This window comes from Diabrotica virgifera, chromosome 8 (genome assembly GCF_917563875.1).
Source record: "Diabrotica virgifera virgifera chromosome 8, PGI_DIABVI_V3a".
In the NCBI taxonomy this organism is placed as follows: Eukaryota; Metazoa; Arthropoda; class Insecta; order Coleoptera; family Chrysomelidae; genus Diabrotica; species Diabrotica virgifera.
The window spans coordinates 43,921,122-43,944,142 of record NC_065450.1 but is presented as its reverse complement, the minus strand read 5'-3'; the positions used below and the strand labels follow the sequence as shown (position 1 = coordinate 43,944,142).

The window sequence follows — 23,021 nt, the reverse complement described above, 5'->3', positions numbered from 1 at the left end:
ATCGACACTTTAATTCCAGTGGACACACATCATCCTCCGCTTGAATGCAGTTTGCCACTCAAAATCACAAATGATCATTCATCTGGTGAAGAGTATTATTATGACTTTGTTCATGCGGACTATGCAGCAATTCGTTCTTCCCTTGAAGCAATTAATTGGGATGGTGCACTTCAAGGAAAAGAGCTCTCTGACATGGTTTCTGTATTTTACGACATTTTTCATTCCATCATTGATCGTTTTGTTCCGCTAAAAAAAATCTGTGATAAGAAATATCCATGCTGGTACTCCTCTGAGCTGAAGAAGTTGCTTCACGAGAAGAAATCAGCGCACAAGATATATAAGAGCACAAGGTGTCCAGAAAGTTATGCAGCATTTAGTAACTTAAGAACTAGATGTAAATTTTTATCAAGACAGTGTTATGCTGATTACATTCAACGTACCGAACATTCTATTGTTAATAACGTTAAATCCTTTTGTAAATTTGTCAGTAGTAAAAGGGAAAATAACGCTATACCTAGTGTGACCAACTAGCCCGAAAAATCCGGGACATGGCCCGAATTACGAAGTCGTGTCCCGGCGTCCCGGAAAAGGCTTCCGGGCCATCCGAATTTTCAGCTTTTTGGTAAAATTCTATTTTTTTCGTTATTCTTTTAAGAATACACATCAAATTAAATTGGAACGAAAAAAAATCGACAATAATTATGATTTTAAAAAATAAGCAATGTAAAGAATTACATTGCAAGAATACTAGTGGAGGCATTGAAGGATTGAAGTGTCGATTTTTTTGCAGTAAGACGGATTTTAATGCGGATTGGTGCGTTGGATCCGTGAGAATGTCAGGAAATTTTGTGAACTAATGTAATGAATAAGAAATCTCAAATTGCATTTGTGCATAAGAAAAATGCATTTCAAAAGTGCCTTTTGAAATAGGCAATTATTATAAATTTGCAACTCGGAAAATTTTCTTACTCGGGGGTTTTTGGGGTCGCTGAAAACGAATATGAGGTCGGCAAGAGTGTGCAAGCTACCTGGTGCCTTGTATTATAGTATTATAGTAATTTGTAAATAATTAGCCCAAATTTTTAACTCAGGGGGTTTTTGGGGTCGATGAAAATGAATATGAGGTTCGCGAGAGTGTGCAAAGTACCTGTTGCCTGCAGCGGTTGTAATAAACGTCTTCCTCTGGAGTATTATGGTAATTTATCATATAATTAGTTTAAACTCGTTACTCGGGGGTTTTTGGGGTAATCTATTTTCGTCGATGTAACTATAGTGATCGAAAAGGGTGGTATTTTTTAGTGCTTCCTGCACCCGCATGATTTGCCGCAGTCTGACTTACAACTACAGAATACAACTACTACTTAAATTTAAAATGTTTGGAGGAACAGGTGGCTGAGTCATTCTAACGGGAATTAATACCTTATTTTGTAATTCCCATCCCCAATCGGTTGAGTTCATGTTACTGTCCTCTTCATGTAGCCAAATTTGTGTTTGTAAATATACCCTTTTTAAATGCTGGGTAAATGCATCAACAGATGAAAGAATTTTTCCAATGACAATCTTTTTATTTTTGGCAATAGCCATTAAGTACATTCTGTATCGGTAAGTTTCAGCTAATTGGATATTACGCAGTTAAAACTGCTCAGGAATATTCGGTTTCCTGAAACTTATCGGGGCATTGTACATAGCCATAAGAAGTTGGCAGCCGTGGTCAATAATTTCATTAAGGGGTACAAGATACAGTAAACCAAATGTGATTGAGAGTCTGGCAAAACCTCTGGAATAGAACAAACTCAAAACTCCATAATATTCAACCCAGAATACCTGCCTTAAAAATACCAGCACTTTGTAGAAGGGACAAAGTTGTCATGAGAGGACTAAGAATTGGACATTGCTGTCTTACACATGGTTACCTGATGAGCCAGGGAATTCCTCCTTGGTGTCATACCTGTAACACTCGTGTCACCGTCAAACACATACTAGTTGAGTGCCAGCTATACACGAACACCCGAAGACAACATAAACTGGATGAAGACCAAACCACCACTCTTAGTGATTAGCCTGCGTTGCTGAGACGCGTTAATTTAAATAAAAAAAATATTTTTTACACTTCTTTATAATAAATTATTTAAATAACAAGAAAACAAAATAAGAAAAAAAACGTGTTCTGTTTTGCTCACAGTGTAACCGTTATATTAGTGTATACAAACGTATGAGAGAGAAAGGCAAGAAATCCTACATGAAATTAGTCAAGAATGTATCAATACTGCCAACATAATTTTAAGCGCCAAATTTAAAAAAAAATGGAGATCCTGAACAAAATAATCAGATTTTTTATAATATCCTAAGAAATTAGAATTTAGTCGTTGCGATATTTATTTTCAGTGGCCCACCAGGTAGTTTGCATACTCTCGATGACCTCATATTCGTTTTCAGCGACCCCCAAAACCCGCGAGTAAGAAAATTTACCGAGTTGCAAATTTATAATAATTGCCTATTTCAAAATGCACTTTTGAAATGCATTTTTTTATGCACAAATGCAATTTCAGATTTCTTATTCATTACATTAGTTCACAAAATTTCCTGACATTCTCACGAATCCAACGCACCAAACTGAATTAAAATCCGTCTTACTGCGCCAAAAATCGACAGTAAGGCCTTTTTTTGTGCTTCAATGCCTCGACTATACATCATATTTTGTTTGTTGTGGTCAATTTAAAATATGAATGGATTGATTTTTAAATGTTTTGAAGCTGTTTTTTTGTGGCCTGTTTGGCAATTATATTTTTAACCTAAGGTTATATTTTCATGGAAATCCAACATCACTTTATTTTCTAATTTTTCCTTTTTTGAGAACGATTTGAAGTCGAAACGTCAAAAACTAACAAAATTATAATTATTATTATAACCAATTGTGGCGTAATCCCATTAAACATATCATTGTCAACATAAAAATGTTAAATCATCAATAAAATGATGATATTAAAGTTCTATATTTAAAAAATAAAAAATGGCCCGATTTTCATTGAAAAGTCCCGGATTTCAAGTATTTTTTTAGTCTTGTCCCGAATTCAACTGAATTGGAGTTGGTCACACTAGCTATACCTAATACAATGACTCTTGGAGATCGTACTGCCTTCAGTGGAACTGATATTGCTAATCTTTTTGCTAACCAATTCTCTTCCGTCTATACTAACCAATCCTTACATCCGCATGTAACCCAGATTTCACCTTTGGTTAATATGTGTCTAATTATCACATTGAAATTTCAAAAATCTACAAAAAACTGTCTGAACTCAATACCAACAAAAGTCCTGGTCCTGATGGAATTCCCCCCACTTTCCTTAAAACATTCAGCTTCATTCTATCGCGCCCACTTTTTTATATATTTAATAAGTCTTTATTAACAGGGGAATTTCCAGACTACTGGAAAAACTCTTATGTCACTCCAATATATAAATCAGGTCGAAAATCGGATATAGGTAACTATCGTCCCATTTGTATTCTTAGTGCTATTCCTAAAGTTTTTGAGAGCATTATTTCCGATTATTTAAGTTATGACTTCTCGCCAATTATAGGGGCCCAACAATTTGAATTTACATCCAAAAAATCAGCAGAATTGGGTCTCATAACATATTATGTTGATTTTTTGACAGATGCTCTTGAGAGGGGTTTACAAGTTGACTTTGTGTATACTGACTTTTCCAAAGCTTTCGACAAAGTTAATCATGAGCTCTTGATTCATAAACTTTATTTATACGGAGTTGATGGCCTTATATTGAAGTGGCTCAAGAGCTATCTTACGCAAAGGTCGCAAATTGTCAGGGTTAATCATCACTATTCTCATACCATCTCTGTTACCTCAGGTGTACCACAAGGATCACACTTGGGACCTCCGTTGTTTAATATATTTATCAATGACCTAATACCCTGTTTCCAAGTAAGTGAAACTTTGTTATTCGCTGATGATTTAAAATGTTTTAATATAATCACATGCGAGGCTGATTCACTTAGTCTACAAGTTGATATTGATCGCCTATCTAACTGGTGTATGCAAAATGGTATGTGTTTGAATGCATCCAAATGCCATATTCTTCGTTTCCACCGAACTCATCATCCAATCATCTTCGAATATAGTATAAATAATCTGACCTTATATTCTGCCTCTGAAACTAGGGATCTAGGTGTGATCCTTGACTCCACCCTTAGCTATAAATCACACATTTCCAGTACAATACAGAAGTCTATGAAGATGCTTGGCTTTATCAAAAAAAAAAAAACCACCAGAGACTTTACAAACATCTCAGCTATTAAATCCCTTTATTTCTCCCTGGTTAGATCTCATTTCGATTACTGTTCCACAATTTGGTCCCCCTATTACTTTACTCATAAACTGAAACTTGAGGCTGTCCAACACAATTTTCTGAGATATACTGCCACTAAGATGCATGCATACTACGACTATTCTGTATTAGAGCGCATACTGAACTTACCTTCTCTTGAGGTACCCAGAAAACAAAGAGACTTTATTTAAAATTATCAACGGGCTGTGTAACTGCCCCGAGCTTCTCTCCAAAATATCTCTATTTGTCCCCAGTCGTTCGACTAGGTAGGTGCAAATTTTTTATGTCTCTTTTCATAGATTCAATTATTCTTAAAACACATTTATTCCTAGAACTCTTCGATTAGCTAACTCATTAAATAACCTCGAAATTTTTAATATATCAGTTTCCCACTTTAAAAACCATATTTCTTCCCTAACTTTTTAATATTTTCGGCCAGAGCTTTTGTATTGTGATTAGTGTTACATGACCTGTATGTATTAGATAACTCAAAACCGTTATACCTTGGAACATTTCTGAATTGATTTAGGTGATATCTTTTGTTTGTAATTGTACGATCTAATGTTATCTTATTCTTTTTTTTTTCTTTTTTGTAACTGTACTACTCATAGAATTATTTTTTCTCAAACCACTTTGTTATGTTATATTATGATAATTTATGTTATATAATTGTATAATTATGTTATATAATTTAGAACACTGTAACATTTACATCTGAATAGGGCTTGCCCGTGAATAAATAAATAAATAAATAATTGCTCCAAAAAAGGCCTAACCCAGACATCCAAAGTAAAAGTTTTCCTCCAACACCAAATTGTTCTATATGGTCCACATATTGTTTAGTAAAAAGTTACACCATTTTGAGCGTCCGGTTTTGGGGGGAAATGGGGGAGAAGTCAGTAAATTAGTAGTTTTTTTACGCTTTTCGTCAATATTTCTAAAACTATGCTTAAGCGTAAACAATGTTCTATACAAAAATGTTCCACATAAAATTTAAAACAAAAAAGGTCCTATACATAATTATTATAAAATCAACGGTTCCAGAGTTACGGAGGGTGAAAAGTGGAGGTTTTCGATACTTTTTATATTATTTGGGCAATTGATGATGATTTTGGGTGGTGAGGTTGACGTCTCCTCAAGGGCTTATCAGTAACATACCATCGGCCACTGAAATATCAAATTTTATTTACAAAACCCAATCCTGTTAAAGAAAATTTCTATAAATTGCCCAAAGAATATAAAAAGTATTGAAAACCTCCACATTTCACCCTCCGTAACTCTGGAACCGTTGATTTTATAACAATTATGTAAAGGATCTTTTTTGTTTTAAATTCCATGTAGAACATTTTTGTATAGAACATTGTTTACGCTAAAGTATAGTTTTAGAAATATTGACGAAAAACTTAAAAAAACTACTAATTTACCGACTTTTCCCCCATCTCCGCCCCCCCAAACCGGACGCTCAAAATGGTGTAACTTTTTACTGAACAATATGTGGACCATATAGAACAATTTGGTGTTGAAGGAAAACTTTTACTTTGGATGTCTGGTTTAGGCCTTTTTTTGGACCAATTATACTATACCACCTCAGTAACTTTAGAACCGTTCATTTTAGAAGGATTATGCATAGGGCCCTTTTTATTTCAAATTTAATGTAGAACATTTTTGTATAGAAGGTTGTTCATGCTAAACCGCATAGTTTTAGAAATATTGACGAAAAACCTAAGAAACTACGAATTTACCGATTTCTCCCCTCTCTCCCCCCAAACCCGACGCTCAAAATGGTGTGACTTTTTTCTGAACATTATGTGGACCATATAGAACAATTTGGTGTTGGAGGATAACTTTCCCATTGGATGTCTGGGTTTGGGTCTAGTTATACCATACTAAAATCAGCAATTTTAACCACTCGAGTTTACTTCAGTAAGATTATTTCATGAATAAAACTGTGTTTCTAAATAATTTTAACTGTTTTATTGTTGTTCTGAAGCTATTTCCTGGCATTTTTACAATGCACTATTTTAAATGGGAAATAAGCCACAATTTTACCAAAAAATGAATTTATTAACGTTTCGACGCCCAAGTCGGGTATCGTTGTCAAAATACAAAATATTACTAAATAAACAAAAATGTTGTTACTTAGTAAAAAATTCTTCTAATAATTTATTTAATCTGACTTATTTATATCGGCAATTCAGGCATGTATTATACATTTTAAAGTAGAAGACTTTAAAATGATATTGCCAATATTGATGGGCTGCGTTCCTGGGACGACTTTACTAAAAGATAGTTCATTCGATTACATGAAATCAACCCCAACTCAAGAATATCCGCCACAAAAAATCATAGCATGTGATCTGTCTTTAAAAAGACAACCAAATGCAACGATGGCAGTAAAATTCTCGCACTATAGATTCCATAGTAAATCACGAGGGAAAAATGAAAGAAATGCCACGATTAGTAAGTCATTAACAAATCGAGTTAGTACATATTTTATATTTTAGTATTATTTATATAATATCTATGTATTATTAATATTATTTATAATTTAAAATAGCATATATAGGGTGTCCCAGACTAATTTAGCCACTCTATATCTCTTAAACGAATAGAGATTTTCGAATGGGACAAAAACTGATATATTCTACTTGTAATACACTTTAATATGGCGTAGAAAAAAATCACCCCCTAAATATTCATCCCTTAGTTACAACCCCTAACTTTAATTTTTTTAATAGCACCCTGTATATTTTTTAATAATTTTGAGTGTGGTCTTTTATCGTCTATTCAACACATTTTTTTAAAATAAAATCGGTTCGTAAATAACGAAGAAACTATCAGTTTATTTTTGTTAATTGTGTGTCCCAGACTAATTTATCCAGGATATATTTCTTAAACGAATAGAGATTTTCGAATGAGACAAAAACTGATCTATTCCATTTGTAATACACTTTCATATGGCGTAGAAAAAATTCATCCAATAAATATTCATCCCTAACTTACAGGGTGCTATTTAAAAAAAAATAAAGTTAGGGGTTGTAACTAAGGGATGAATATTTAGGGGATAATTTTTTTTCTACGCCATATTAAAGTGTATTACAAACGTAATAGATCAGTTTTTGTCCCATTCAAAAATCTCTATTCGTTTAAGAAATATAGCCTGGATAAATTAGTTTGGGACACATAATTAACAAAACTAAACTGATATTTTCTTGGTTATTTACGAACAGATTTTATTTTCAAAAAATGTGTTGAATAGACGATAGAAGACCACATCCAAAACTATAAAAAAATATACAGGGTGCTATTAAAAAAATTAAAGTTAGGGGTTGTAACTGAGGGATGAATATTTAGGGGATGATTTTTTTCTACGTCATATTAAAGTGTATTATAAGTAGAATAGACCACTTTTTGTCCCATTCGAAAATTTCTATTCGTTTAAGAGATATAACGTGGCTAAATTAGTCTGGGACACCCTGTATACATTAAAGTCAGAATTTGGTATTAGTTGAGAGTTACTTAGTGAGAGTAAACTAAATGTAAGCCCAAATACTTACAATGTCGGGATAGTATCACGAGGTTTTTTCCTGGTTTTCCCTCGTGATTTACTATGGAATCTCTAGCGCGAGAATTTTACTGCCATCGTTGCATTGGGTTGTCTTTTTAAAGACAGATCACATGCTATGATTTTTTGTGGCGTATATTCTTGAGTTGGGGTTGATTTCATGTAATCGAATGAACTATCTTTTAGTAAAGTCGTCCCAGGAACGCAACTTATCAATATTGGCAATATCATTTTAAAGTCTTCTACTTTAATGTATAATACATGCCTGAATTGCCGATATAAATGAGTCAGATTAAATAAATTATTAGAAGAATTTTTTACTAAGCAACAACATTTTTGTTTATTTAGTAATGTTTTGTATTTTGACGACACCCGACTTGGGCGTCGAAACGTTAATAAATTCATTTTTTTGGTAAAATTGAGGCTTATTTCCGATTTAAAATAGTTCATTATAATGTTTTATTAATATTTTCGTCTAAATATTTGCTAAACTGTGCTGTTCACTTTGACAAGTTGAAAAATTTGTGTGACATTAATTGGGACCAATGTCACTGAATGTTTTTATACAAAGACTTGAATTATATATGTAAGTATTAAAAAATAATCTGTAGAATATCCACTATAGTAAGAATAAATAAGAAAATAATGCTCCAATTTTTTTTCTTAAACTTGTTTCCAATCAGCAATAGTCACTCGAGCCCTCCGGGCTCTCGTGTCTATTGCCAGGAATCAAGTTTTCGAAAAATTATCGCATCGTTGTCAATTTATTCTTGTGATATTAATGTTGAAAATTTTTGTACTTATGTCATTCCTGCAATTGTTTTGTGTGAGTCTTTTCTCTGTCCATTTTTAAACGATACAAGTACCAGAATTATTCAGTATTATTAAAATGCTTTGACAGTAATTATTGACAATACTTGTTGTGGTTTGATTTGACAGCTGCCTGCAGTTCTAATGTCATTTTAACAGAATTAATTACATTGGATTAATTTACAAAAGGAAAAATTGCAATTAGTTGAAACTCATTCAGTATCATCTGAGTTTGGCCATCTGGTGTAGCTTCCCTCTCCTATGACGCTACAGCCCAAGTCGGGCCTGGCCTCCCCCAGCATACTCGTCTAAGTATCTCTGTCCCTGGTTGCGCTCCTCCAGTTATCTACCTTAAATATCTCTTTGGCATCAGTTCTCGCTTCGTCGATCCACCTCTTACTTGTTCTTCATCATCGTTGTGGTTTTTATCTATAACTCTAGACAAGGTGCCCTCACAGAGTGCTATTAGTCAGGCGAGCTGAACACTGATTTTTGAAAGATGAGTTACTTCTCTATCCGTCCTCTTTCTTCTGGGCTTGCATCGGGTGTAGATCTGACACAGGCAGAATTAATTTTAGACGCGTAAATACATTTTTAAAAAACGATAAAATCCTTTATAAAAAGTATATTTGTTAAAATCTCTAAAAAGGACTACATCACAGAACAGAACTAGTTTTCGATTAGATGACCGATCATCAGTGTTTACGTGAATCTAACATGCTAACCACCAAAATAAAAAATATGTGGGTAAAAACCCTTTACAATTGATCCGTCATAGGAACATAGATAAAAGATGTGAAATTAAATATGGATGTTTAAAATATCCAATGTTTTATGCTCTAGGTACCATTGAGCTCGAGTTTGACTTGTTCACATCATGACTTTATGGTAGCAAGTGATTTTAGGGATTTTAACAAATATATCTTTTATAAAGGATTTTAGCGTTTTTGTAATATATGGTATACAGCCAACTACAGGAAAACTTTTTCTTCATACATTTTTAAAATACATAGATCTAAAAAATAAAATGTTATATTCATTCATTTGCAGCTTTACAGTTAGTTAAAATCAGAGGAGAAGCAATGCAGTTAGCTGGAGAAGCTTACAAAGGTGGAATGGCAACAGTAATGTATGGACCTGACAGTAAATTAAATCAAGCTTGTATAAAAGCGAAACAGTGGGCCGTTGACAAAGGAGATCCAGTACCTGAGTGTAAAATAGCTAATTATTTATTTCCACATTGTAAAGTTATTGCTGGTAGTGAATCGGTAAGTTACATAGCATAACTATCATAGTATTATTTCTTTTTGGAAAATAATAATGGATTTGTTACGTGGGTGGTCCGATATGATAAGTGCTTCGCTTCTCTGTCTGATGGCTCCACTATCGCATGAGAAATATACTATCGTGTATTCTAATACATTCTTGTAGACTGCCTATGTCAAAATTTCAGCCAAATCAGTCTAGTAGTTTTGTTTTACCCGCGTGTGTAAGAGGGCGTGTCTGGGGATTTTCGAAAAATGAAAAAATAGCAAATTCGACTCTTGTTCTTGGAAGGGAAATATCGCAGCGAAATCCACGATCTCGTATTAGCAAACCGCCGACTGAAGGTGCGTGAGGTGCTGAGTGGGTCTTATTTTGCATGAAATTTTGGGCATAAGAAAGCTGTCCATTTACTCACTCTGGACAATAAGCGCTACCATGATACCACTTCAGAGCAGTATCGTGAGGCTGTTTAAGCGTAATCCAAAGTAGTTAGTGTCGATATAGTGGATGTCAACCGGCGAACGTGCTCCGAAGAGGGCGAAGACTATCCAATCGGTCGGAGAAGTGTTGGCCACCATTTTCTGGGATTCACAAGACGTGATCTATATCAACTTCCTGCAAAATGGCAAAATTGTCATAGGGCTTTACTGTGACGCATTATTGGGCCGAGTTGACGCCAAATTTCAGAAGGAACAGTCCCAATTGAAGAAGAAACCAAACTCTTCCACCATGTTAATGCACAGGCTCACACCTCCGCCTACGCCATGACCAAACTGGACGAATTGGGCTACGAATTGCTGTTCCATCCACCGTATTCTCAAGATTTGGCCTTTACGGCTCCGTTTTGTTTTCAAAATTGAACAAGTCACTCGCGGGGCAGAAATGTAGGTCAAGTTCATCACCGTCACGAAAGCGGACTTTGTAGACCTCGAGAAAATGTATTTTTAGAAGTGCTAACAAGCACTATAACCCAGTGATGTGGAGCATCACTGGGTTAAGTGTACCAAGCCAATTTTTTTTCTTTTGAAGGCTAAGTACTTATCGGACAGCCCTAGTATAAAGAGAAAATTCTCAATGGTTAACACACCACAGTTACACACACAAAAAAGAATGTGTGTGTACTTTGTATGCACGCACGAAGTTATACTTCTATTATATGATTTCAACGAAATAAATATACTTTAAACAGTTTATTTTAATTTCATTTAAATACTAAACTAATTTTAATGCTTACCACTTTCCAAAAAAGTGAAGTATAATAAATATAAAATGTTTTAATAATACTTATTTTACTCCCGAGGAAGACAAATCCAAAGACACAACAATTATAATAAATATATTTACTAAAAACACTAATATATTCTTTTCACACCTTTTTTGCACTGATATATTCATATATTTATACATAACTTGAAAGATTTAGCAACTAAACGCCATACTGTCTGTGTGCGCATGTGCGCAGAATAATGAAAATTCACTCCCAATCGCGCCTAAAGGAGTATAACTTCAAAAGCTTACAATGAAGTGCAAAACGTGTAAGTATTTGGTATATTAAAACTCTAAGACCATCTTGTTCATCTCAATATTTTTATTTGATAGTATAATAATATTATACTAATATACAGGGTAGCGAAAAAGTATGGAATTACGGTAATTTATCGAAAACCGCTAGAACGATTTTTTATAGATTTTGGTGGGTAAGGTAAGGTAAGGTAAACTCTCTTCTAATGTGGCTGATATTATAGTGGTAATTGCATTGTTGTCAAATCTTCCTTTTTCTGGAAATCTAATGAACTTTCTTATTTCAAATTGAACACCCTGTATATTTGTTGTGATTTGAAGTCCTTAAGAAATACTGATTATTTTTCATGTTATATTCCCTATACCTAAATGCTATAATTTCGGAGTTATTGTTAGATTTATAAAAAAATGTTTTAAACAAATTATAAAAATCAATTTTTTCGGCTCGGGTATACATTATTTTAGATTTTTTGGATCATTGGGAACAGAAAAGGTCTTACGTAATTTTTCTCTAGAGTTAATCGTTTTCGAGTTATAAACAATTTAAAATTGAAAAAAAAAACGAAAAATGACGATTTTCACGGTCCAAAAACATAAGGAAAAAAATTTTTGAAACTACGAAGTACCCAAATTCAAGCTCTAACTTTCTTCTATCAGCCCCTATAATAATTTTGGCTCGTTTTATTCTAAAACATTGTTTTTTTAATTGTTAATGAAGCACATATGAAAGGACGGGCGATCGCATTAACAACTAAAAAAATGTTTCAAAATGAAATAAGACCAAATTACTTATCGGTAACTGATAAAATAAGGTTTGAACTTAAATTTAGGCACTTCGTAGTTTCAAAAATAATATTTTTTACTTTTGTTTTTGAACATAGAAAATCGTCATTTTTCGATATTTCAGTTTTAAATTGTTTATAAATCGAAAACGATTAACTTTAGAGAAAAATTACAAAAGATCTTTTTTGTTCCCAATGATCCAAAGAACCTAAAATATTATCCACCCGGGCCGAAAAAATTGATTTTTATAATTTGTTTAAAATTTTTATTTTAACAAATGAAGCAATAGCTCCGAAATTAAAGCATTTAGGTAAAGGGATTTTTTTTAACATCCAACGTTTATTGCAATCTGTCTGATCACAAACAATAAGCAATACATATAATTATTGAAAAATAACACAGATGGAAGCCGCCCAGTGGCGAGCACCCAGTAAGACATATAACATTATAATTTTAAAATAAGACATAACAATTACTTGGAACATAATACATAGACAAAATTTAGTATAGTGGACAGTTCAGACAATAAAAATATGATTATTAAAAGTCTAAGGAACATGAATAAAAATACGAAAGAAGTTGTGCTATCACTAAAACTAAATGAATCACTAAAACTAAAACATGATTATTTCACTGCACTATGACACTGCACTCTGTTGTTGCTCTGATGTCCAGATGTACTAGAGGTCCAAAGGGTCAGGTCTTTTTAATCGTCTTTCATGAGAAATGTTGAGCAGGTCCGTGGCGAGTGGATTTGGATGGCAGGATAGTCTGGTCTTGTATCTAGAATTTACTGCAGATATTGCTTCGCTAACTGTTGGTAGCTGTAGGTCGTGGTGCAATCTCTGGTTCGTAACATACCAAGGGGCATTGCAGATCTTTTGATTGGAACCGTTGAAGTTTTTGAATGTTGGTATTACTTGCTGTTCCCCATATTTGTGCTGCATATAGCCACACCGGTTTTAAAATACATTTATAAATCATAATTTTGTTCTCCAGGCTAAGATTTGATTTCCTACTCATGCTCCAATACATTTTCCTGTAGATTAGGCCGAGTTGAAGACGTTTCTTCCAGATGTGGGTGCTCCAATTAAGTTTACTATCTAAATGAATTCCCAGGTATTTTACGGCGGTATTGACTGGTAGTGGAGTGTTATTTATAGAAACCGGAGGCGCGACACCTTTTTTTAAAGTAAATGTTATTTGTGTGCATTTTAAACTGTTGACTTGTACTCGCCACAATTTAAGCCAGCTCTCTAGTTCAGTCAGATGATTTTGCAATACCTCGGATGCTTCTGTTGCTATAGGATTTGAAGCCATTATAACTGTGTCATCCGCATATGTAGCAATTGTTGTATTAATGGTGGTTGGAAAGTCCGATGTGTATATTAAGTAAAGTGTTGGTCCTAATATGCTTCCTTGTGGAACTCCAGAACATATTGGAAACAGGTTAGTAATTTTCCCTCCTCTTTTGACTTGAAAAATCTATCTGTCAGATAGGATCTTAATAGTGAACTTACGGGATAAGGAAATATGGATTTAATCTTGGAGATAAGACCTACATGCCAAACTTTGTCGAATGCCTGTGAGACATCTAGGAATGCAGCTGTACAGTAATTTTTGTGTTCGAGCGAATTTCTGATAGTTTTTACTACCCTATGAATTTGCTCGATGGTACCATGTTGTTTCCTAAAGCCAAACTGATAATTAGGTAAAACATTGTTGCTGTCTAATGTAGGCTCTAGTCTTCTCAGGAAAAGCCGCTCGAACACTTTGGATATAATAGGCAACAAGCTTATTGGACGATATGAAGATACTTCCGCGTGATTCTTATTAGGTTTTGGGATTAGAACAATTTGAGCTACTTTCCATTGGAGTGGAAAGTAACCTGTTTTTAATATTGAATTAAATATATAAGTAATTAAGCTTACACCTTCGTTGGGTAGATTTTTTAGTACCAAACTAGATATATCATACCCAGGTGACTTCTTATTCTCCAGATTATCAATTACTTCTTCTACTTCAGATTTCTTGAAAATTTTAATAGGCGGAGCCATTTGATATGGTGCGTTTATGACTTCATGAATGTCTTCTTCTTCTTCAGCTGAGACTTCCCTCTGATGCGGTTGAAATACCTCGCATAAATGATTTGCGAAAGTATAAGCTTTATCTTTGTCAGTTTTAGCCCATGTGCCATTTGGTTTCCTGATTGGCATATTCATTTGTTCGTTGTCTTTAAGTTTTTTTGTTAATTTCCACAGAGAATAATTTGTATCATCTGAAGGTGAGAGGTTCTTTAAATAATTGTTGATTCCATTGTCTTTATGTTGGAGGTACAGGGAATGTAACATGAAAGATAATCAGTATTTCTTAAGGGCATGGGTACGTATTTTCGGCTGCAATGCTATTCAAATGGGGAATTATTTTTTTCGAATCCTGAGAAAACTGATAAGTATTTTTGAAAAATTTAAACGCAGAATGAAAGATTACGTTCTTATCGAGGGCCGAAAGTCCCTGAAAACTTCCATAATGTTTATTTTAATAAATTACAGGGGTGAAAAGCTAAGAAAAAATGTGTGATTTTTAATTTCAAATATCTCATTCAAAAGAAACTTTTTATTTATTCTAAGGGACTTTCGGCCCTCGATGATAATTTAGTCTTTCATTCTGCGTTTAATTTTTTTTTAAATATTTATTAGTTTTTTCAGGATTCGAAAAAAATGGACACATGGTGATATTTTTCAAATCGAACATTCGCTATCTTTGTCATACAACGCACTTAGTCAAATAGAATATGATGACAAGACACAGTGACAGTTTTAAATATTTGACATGACATCGGGAATATTTTGAGTTGTTGATTAAATAATATTGAGAGTGTATTTGATAAATAATTGATTTAAGACGTGAACTCAATAAAAAGTTATTTATTGTTTATTTTTATGGAAGATCCAAGCAGAGAATACATCAGAATATATATTCTGTGATCTAAGTATTTTTTTGTTAAAGATGTTCAAAATTGTACGCGTTTCATAGTAACAATATATTATTAAAAAATCACTTTAACACTTTTCCTCTTTTCTCGATTGAGTATTAGGTTTTGTTGTACACATAAATTATTACAATCACTGAATACATAGTTAGTGAAAAAATTATCACATTTATTAACTAAATTAATAATTTGTAATTATACAAATAACAGTTATCCAAGAACATTCAAAAGCCATCTCTTTAAAGTTAATAATGACATTGTCAAGTAGAATGACATTCTAGTAATGTATACATATCCATACCAGTGTGAATTTTACTACACGGAATTTGCCGTGTAAAGACAGAAAAAGTAGGGATAGTCGTAAAATATTTGCGAATTATGTATCGATGGCCTTAAGGACTTTAAATGCAAAAAATATACAGGGTGTTCTATTTAAAATAAGAAAGTTCATTAGATTTCCTGAAAACCGGAAGATTTGACAACAATGTTATTACCACTATTATTTTGGCCGCATTAGAAGACACCCACCAAAATCTATAAAAATCGTTTTAGCGGTTTCCGAGTAATTACCGTGTTGCCATACTTTTTCGCTAACCTGGATAATATTATTAAAATAGTAAAATGATTTAATAGCCAAAGACAATTTTTAAATTAACAACCAGTTTTTTTAAGGCTTTAGAATTTCTAGAGAAGAATTTAAAGGAATTTAAACTACGTAAGATTAAAAGGCTACCTGTGAGTGGAGCTTTCCATTCAGCGTTGATGGAACCTGCTGTGGATACGTTTAGAGCAGCTTTAAAGAAGTCTGAAGTTTCTGATCCCGTCATTAAAGTATATTCTTGTGTAGATGGTAAAGCTTATAAGGATGCAGCTCACATCAAACATCAATTACCAAAACAGGTAAGTAGCTTTTTATTATTCCTATTGTGTAATCAAATCTGAATCGTCTTTACTTTCAGTTTATTTGTACAAATTCGTTTTTGTGGGTATAAAAGGAACTAGTTCGCTAAAGATTGTTATAACGGTGAACGGCAAGTCGTGAATGTAATTATTATAGATTCCCTTGTCGACTAATTCACCACTATGTGCTGCTTTATATTTTCTATCTTAACTCTGTGGTGGCCACACTGTGGTACTCCGTGTCGCATTTTAAAGTTTTAATAAGTTTTACCAATATTCTTTTGTACACACCACTATCTATTTAGATATGTGCGAGTGACTATCCTTAAAATGCTACCTGCGGCTATTGCATTTTCTGAAGTGTTTTATCAGTTTGATATTGAGCGTTGAAGTGAGAGTTGTTCAATAATTTATTTTGCAAAAATCAAAGTGAGAAAAAATTCAGTGCAATGTATGTTTATAAGACTAATTCAATTATTTTGCATTTAAATATTTTACTTTTGGGATGTTTGTGAATTTTTTTGTAGTAAATGTTTTCTTTGTTTAGGTTTATATTACATTGTAAGACTACTACAGGAAAACCTCGATACAACGGACTAATTGGGGGAACGGGGTGTCCGTTAAAGCCGAAAGTCCGTTATATAAAAATAGGTTTAAAATAAGTCATATTATTTAGAAATAATAAAAAGTTTATTGACATTATTTGTAAAATATAACGTTTGGGATCCACGGGGACCCCGTTGTTATGCAATGTATGTTAGTAAAGGCAGGGTTAAGTATGTATGTATAATATTAACAGAACGTTTTTAATTTTTTTAAAGACCCTATTTTTGGTCCGTTATATTCGAAGTCCGTTAAATAGAGGTCCGTTATATCGAGGTTTTACTGTACTCGTTGTTTTATTTTGCGCCTGAGTCATTACATTATGTTAAAAATAACGCGTTTCTTTTGTTATTCTAACAGATTTTTGATATTTTTAACATCTAATGCCGTTTTTATATGTGCGGTATTAAGTACCACTGTGTGTCCACTCATGTAACTTTACGAGACGTGGCTACCAGAAGGTTAAAAAGCACAGATAATGACAATTCGAATTTTAGTTCCTGCCTCTATTGACTTAAGGGGCTATCCTAGTGTAAAAGTACGAAATTCGTATTCTTTTTTTGGGAATTTCTAAAATAAAAAGTACTGTACCAATTGTTTTGAAAATTTGCATGAGCATTTATAATAAAAAGAAGTATATGTAAAACAATTTTCATAAAAAATATTGAAAATTAAACGATCTATGCGCCATCTACTGACACCGTGAAAATAAAAACATAGGTCCACTGCTGCAGTGATTTAGACTAATAGAGATCCTGAAACATAAAATTTTAAAGTGATTATTGAAAAATATGTTATTTCCTATACTTATACCATCAACTAGGATTTTTGAAAAATATTAAAATTTGGAAAAATGACGGAATGTTGAATTTTTTTTAAATTAGTTACAACATTTTCAGTTTCAAAAACCGCCAAATTTACATTTTTATCCTATCAAAAAACCCCTAGTTGATAATACATATAGGAAATAATTTATATTTCAATAATAACTTTGAAATTTTATGTTTCAGGATCTCTATTAGTCCCAATCACTGCAGCAATGTGACTATGTTTTTATACTCAGTGACATTAGAAGTGTTACACCCAGAAGGAATCATTTCTGGAACTTAATTATTTGGCAACATGGTACATTTTCATCAAGAATGAAACGATAACATTAACAAGACTTTTTATTGACATGTAATCAAAAAAAATTAATAATGTGTTTGGCAATCCCCTAACTGAAAACACCCCTTTATACGTCTAGGCATTGACAAAATGAGATGATCGATGTCTGCTTGAGGCACCTCGTTCCAAGCAACTTGAATTTCATGGATTAACTGTGCCAGAGTCTGTGGAGGATGGTGCAAAGTGGACAGTCTCCTCCCCATCATTTCCCACACATGTTCGATAGGATTTAAACCCAGTGAACGGGGTAACCTCGGCAAAAAATAAACGCCAGCTTCTTGGAGAAGTCCATAGTTCGACGAGCAATATGTGAACGCGCGTTGTCTTCCTGAAAAAGTGCGTTTCGACGGCCGTCTAGATAAGGCCGTAAAGTGGTTTGTAAGATGTCATCAACATAACGCGGATCTGTCATACTGCCTGGAATAAACAAAAGTGGTGATCCGCTACCATAGGCAATAACCCCCCAAACCATTACTCCAACTGTCCTGTGTAGATGCCTCTCAACAGTAAACCCGATATCTCGTCGCTCTCCACGGCGGCGTCTTATCATCTTACGACCATCATATTGTTAGTCCGCTATAACTTTTCCCATGCTTCACGATTCATTTTCAAACAAATTAAGTCAAAACATAAAGTGAAACGAACGTCGGTGTGTATATACATTTTGTATACTGTATACTACGAGGGTCGTTTTTTTCAACCTCCGTTTGTCCATAAAAAATTCCCGTGAAGCGTTTCGCCATTGCGGTGCGCAGTGGGCGACATCGCATCTCCCCCGCTACACTCTACATTAATCCCGACTTCCAGGCATCAGTCTGTACTGTGCTACACACGAAACAACATGGCCGCGAAAATTAGTTCTCCCGCCAAGTGTGAATTACGCGCTGTCATTCGCTTTCATTTGACACACACACTTGACACATCCTTGATGTGTCAAGTGTGTGTGTCAAATGAAACTTGTGGAAATTCCATTGCCAACGATGTTAAAGTGAAGCGACGGTTGTTTCTCACCGCTTCATCAACACGTTGAACAAGATCATCTGTAACGACAGAATTGCGACCTTGACCCCCTTCGTCATGCACATCATTTCGTCCTTCTTTGAATTTTTGGCACCATTCACGCACAACTCGCATCACTCATAAACCCTTCTCCGTACACTTGACACATCCTTCGATGAATTGCAGCTGCACTATTGCCTTCTGCCTGCAAAAAGCGAATGACAGCGCGTAATTCACACTTGGCGGGAGAACTAATTGTCGCGGCCATGTTGTTTCGTGTGTAGCACAGTACAGACTGATGCCTGGAAGTCGGGATTAATGTAGAGTGTAGCGGGGGAGATGCGCTGTAACCCACTGCGCACCGCAATGGCGAAACGCTTCACGGGAATTTTTTATGGACAAACGGAGGTTGAAAAAGAAACGACCCTCGTATATGCTACACACATCGGCGTACGTTTCACTTTATGTTTTGACTTAATTTGTTTGAAAATGAATCGTGACGAATGGGAAAAGTTATAGCGGACGAACAATACATACCTAAACAAAATCGCGATTCGTCGCTGAATGCTGCATTATGCCATTCTGCCACCCAATGCTACCCTTCTCTGCACCAATTCCACCGTTGATGACAGTGGTTCGCAGTCAAAGGAAGCACTCGTCGTGGGAGGAACGAAAACAGTCCAAAGGCTCGAATGCTACGGTATAGGGTACATATAGTAATAAGTCTACCTTCTACTCCAAACCATTGGTCAGCGACTTAACGCGTAGTAGCAAAACGGTCTCGCAGAGCCAGGAGTCTAAAGCGCCCATCTTAACGCCCTGTGGTACACCTCGGTTGACCAGTTGTTCTTCTTCGTGTTCCTCTACCTTAGTTTGTCCACACACGACACACTCGCATAACTCTCATTGCCGTACAATTAACACGACGGCCAATTTCGTGATATGACAAACTCATATCTCTATAGGCAATAATTCTACCCTGTCAAAATCGCTAAAATGGTGGTAATTTTGGTGTCTTCGAACTCGAGGCATATTCTTGCACTGAATACAATCAGACTGAGGAATAATAACTAAAAATTTCTGTACCAGCCGGTCTTCATAAATGGGTCTTTTCAGAAAAAAATTTAAAGATAAAACTTTATTTTTACAAAAACTATAAAAGATAAAACGTTGATATTGTTATCGTAGCATGCTTTAAATATAGTCATTGTGCTACCAAAAAATTAAGTTCAAGAAATAATTCCTTCTGGGTGTAACACTTCTAATGTCACTGAGTATATTTTCACATTTTTTTATGAAAATTGTTATACATGTACTTTTTTTATAATAAATGCTCATACAAATTTTCAAAAAAATTGGTACAGTATTTTTATTTTAGAAATTCCCAAAAATTTTTTATGAATTTTGATGCAGTAGAAATAAACAAACCAAAACACGTTAAATGCTACTAGGAGCACTTCCAAATCATAATTTATAATGTATATACATTGTAAATCTCAAATCATCATTTTCAAAGTTTATACAGTATTTCTCATGATCATTTTTCAGTGCGTAACAAATGATAGGAAAAAGGGTAAGTCCGTGATAATACACATTTATGACATTTATTCTAACATGACATTTTAGTTAAATCTGACAGTTGTCACATTTTATTTTCAATTTGGAATAAAAACAAATCAAAAGTGTTTCTTGCATTTATAAAATGGTATTTTCTTTGATTTGTATAGTCTTATAAATTATACAGATTACACAGGTTTACAAAAAAAATAAATTGTGGACTATTTGACGAAACCATATGACAAGGGGGTTTTTGGGGTCGCTGATCACGAATCCGGGGTCCGTTGATCTCTATCACATCAGGTTAAGGTGATTTCAAGGTCAAATCAAGACAAATTGACAGTCGCTCTGAAAAAGTATATTAGGGGGTTTTTGGGGTCGCTGATCACGAATCCGCCGTTCGCTGACCTCTCTCACGTCTAGCTCAAGGTCATTTCAAGGTCGAATCAAGATGAATGGACACAATCGCTCTGAAAATGTATATTAGGGGTTTTTTGGAGTCGCTGATCACAAAACTGATTTGACCTTGAAATGACCTTTACTGACGCGGTAGAGCTCAACGGACCCCAGTTTTATGATCAGCGACCCCAAAAAGCCCCTAATATACTTTTTCAAAGCGATTATGTCGATTTATCTTGATTTGACCTTAAAATGACCTTGAGCTAGACGTGAGAGAAGGTAGCGGACCCCGGATTCGTGATCAGCGACCCTAAAAACCCCCTAATATACTTTTTCAGAGCGATTATCGATTTATCTTGATTTGACCTTGAAATGACCTTTACCTGATGTGATAGAGATCAGCGGATCCCGGATTCGTGATCAGCGACCCCAAAAACCCCCTTGTCATATGGTTTCGTCAAATAGTCCACAGTTTATTTTTTTTTGTAAACCTGTGTTATATTTGTAATATTATTATCTAACTAAAAAAAATATTTTTTTATTATGGCACCATCTATCGACAACTAGAATAACTAGAATAAATGTTATAAAAATGTCACCGACGAAATGTAATCACCGACGTGCCTTTTTTTCTGTCACATACAATTTAATGCGTTAGAAAGAAATCGAAAAACTGTGACGCACTGAAAGATGATCATGAGAAATACTGTACATTGTAATTTATGATTCGGGAGTGCTCCTAGTAGCATTTAACGTGTCTTGATTTGTTTATTTCTACTGCATTTTGATTGTCAATTTAGTATAGGATAGCTCCTTAAGATGTTTTAATTTCTATTGTAAAAAAGTTAGATTGACTAGTTTTTGTTGCATTTTAGATAGTAAAATCGGTCAAATGGGAACAGCTGCTACATACAGTCTATGAAAGGGATCCTGGGGAATATTTTCCAAGAACTTTCGAGGTAGGACCTGGGACGTCACTGAAAACTATTCTTAAGCAAGTAAATGCCAAGGCATGGGAGAATTGTTACAATGTGTGTGCCTGAGAAAAATGAAAATTGGGATTAAGTGGAATACTTGTCCTTGTGAGAAATATTCAAGAATGTTACTTGGATTAGAGCAATTGGAGAGAAATATTTGAGTATATGGAATGAGTGAGATTGTAGTATATTATAAATAAGATTTTATAACATTTTCAACTTGATCTTACTTAATTTTGAATAAATGCGGATTTTTTTTTTGTTATTTTTGGTTTTTTACACACATCGATTTATATTGAGCTCTAAATGAACAAGAGTGCCATGAGATACTCTGCATGGACTCATTGTAATACCCAAGAAAAAGCACTAGTATCTAGCATTTTAAATTTTAGTGAATACTGAGCAAATACTGAGTAGAATATCAAAAATTTAAGTTTAGATACTTAATAGTAGTGGTAGGGAAGCAAAGTATGCTAGTATGCAAAGTAAGACATGTGGTGCTCTATGGGGCAGAAGTTTTAGACGCTTACAAGCTTACAAGAAGTTTAAAATTTTAAGAAATATCTATAGAGCTTTTCATCGACAGAATGGATAACATAAAGAAGTAACAACGAAGTAATCATGATGTATACATAGTGTGACCAACTAGCCCGAAAAATCCAGGACATGGCCCGAATTGCGAAGTCGTGTCCCGCACAAGGCTTCCGGGCCATCCGAATTTTCAACATTTTGGTAAAATTCTATTTTGAAATTTTGAATACGTTATTCTTCTATGGAGTTACATCAAATTGAATTGATGGGATGAAAGAAGTCGACAATTTCTAGTGTGTAATACGAATACCACATCCAAAACGCATGCATTTTATATCGTGGTATTATAGTTCTACGAGAACTCAAACCATGGACTTTTTCCCGTTTCTGTATTTTAATTATCGTCTTCTGAAAAGACGACTTAAAAATATGAATATCAAATAATGATAATTATACACTAAGTATCAAAATTAACGCACCACCTTAAAAATGGGACATTTTTATGTCTCGTATTTCCTAAACCTGTTGTCCGATTTTAGTGATTTTTTTAGTATATTATAGCTTTATTCTTCAAGAATAACGATGTAGTAATATTATTACTAAACAGG

The 23,021-nt window shown here is 34.2% G+C and overlaps 1 protein-coding gene across 1 annotated transcript in view; it reads left to right on the top strand.

Moving 5' to 3' along the window:
- Positions 1-22,147, top strand: part of LOC126889931 (probable malonyl-CoA-acyl carrier protein transacylase, mitochondrial) — a 28,099-nt gene extending 5,952 nt beyond the window's left edge. Inside the window, exons 3-5 of the mRNA XM_050658674.1 lie at positions 9,769-9,986; positions 15,953-16,180; positions 21,781-22,147. Coding sequence (XP_050514631.1) covers positions 9,769-9,986; positions 15,953-16,180; positions 21,781-21,948 — 614 coding nt within the window. The 3' untranslated portion in view covers positions 21,949-22,147. The remainder of the gene's footprint in view (positions 1-9,768; positions 9,987-15,952; positions 16,181-21,780) is intronic.
- Positions 22,148-23,021: the final 874 nt, after the last annotated feature.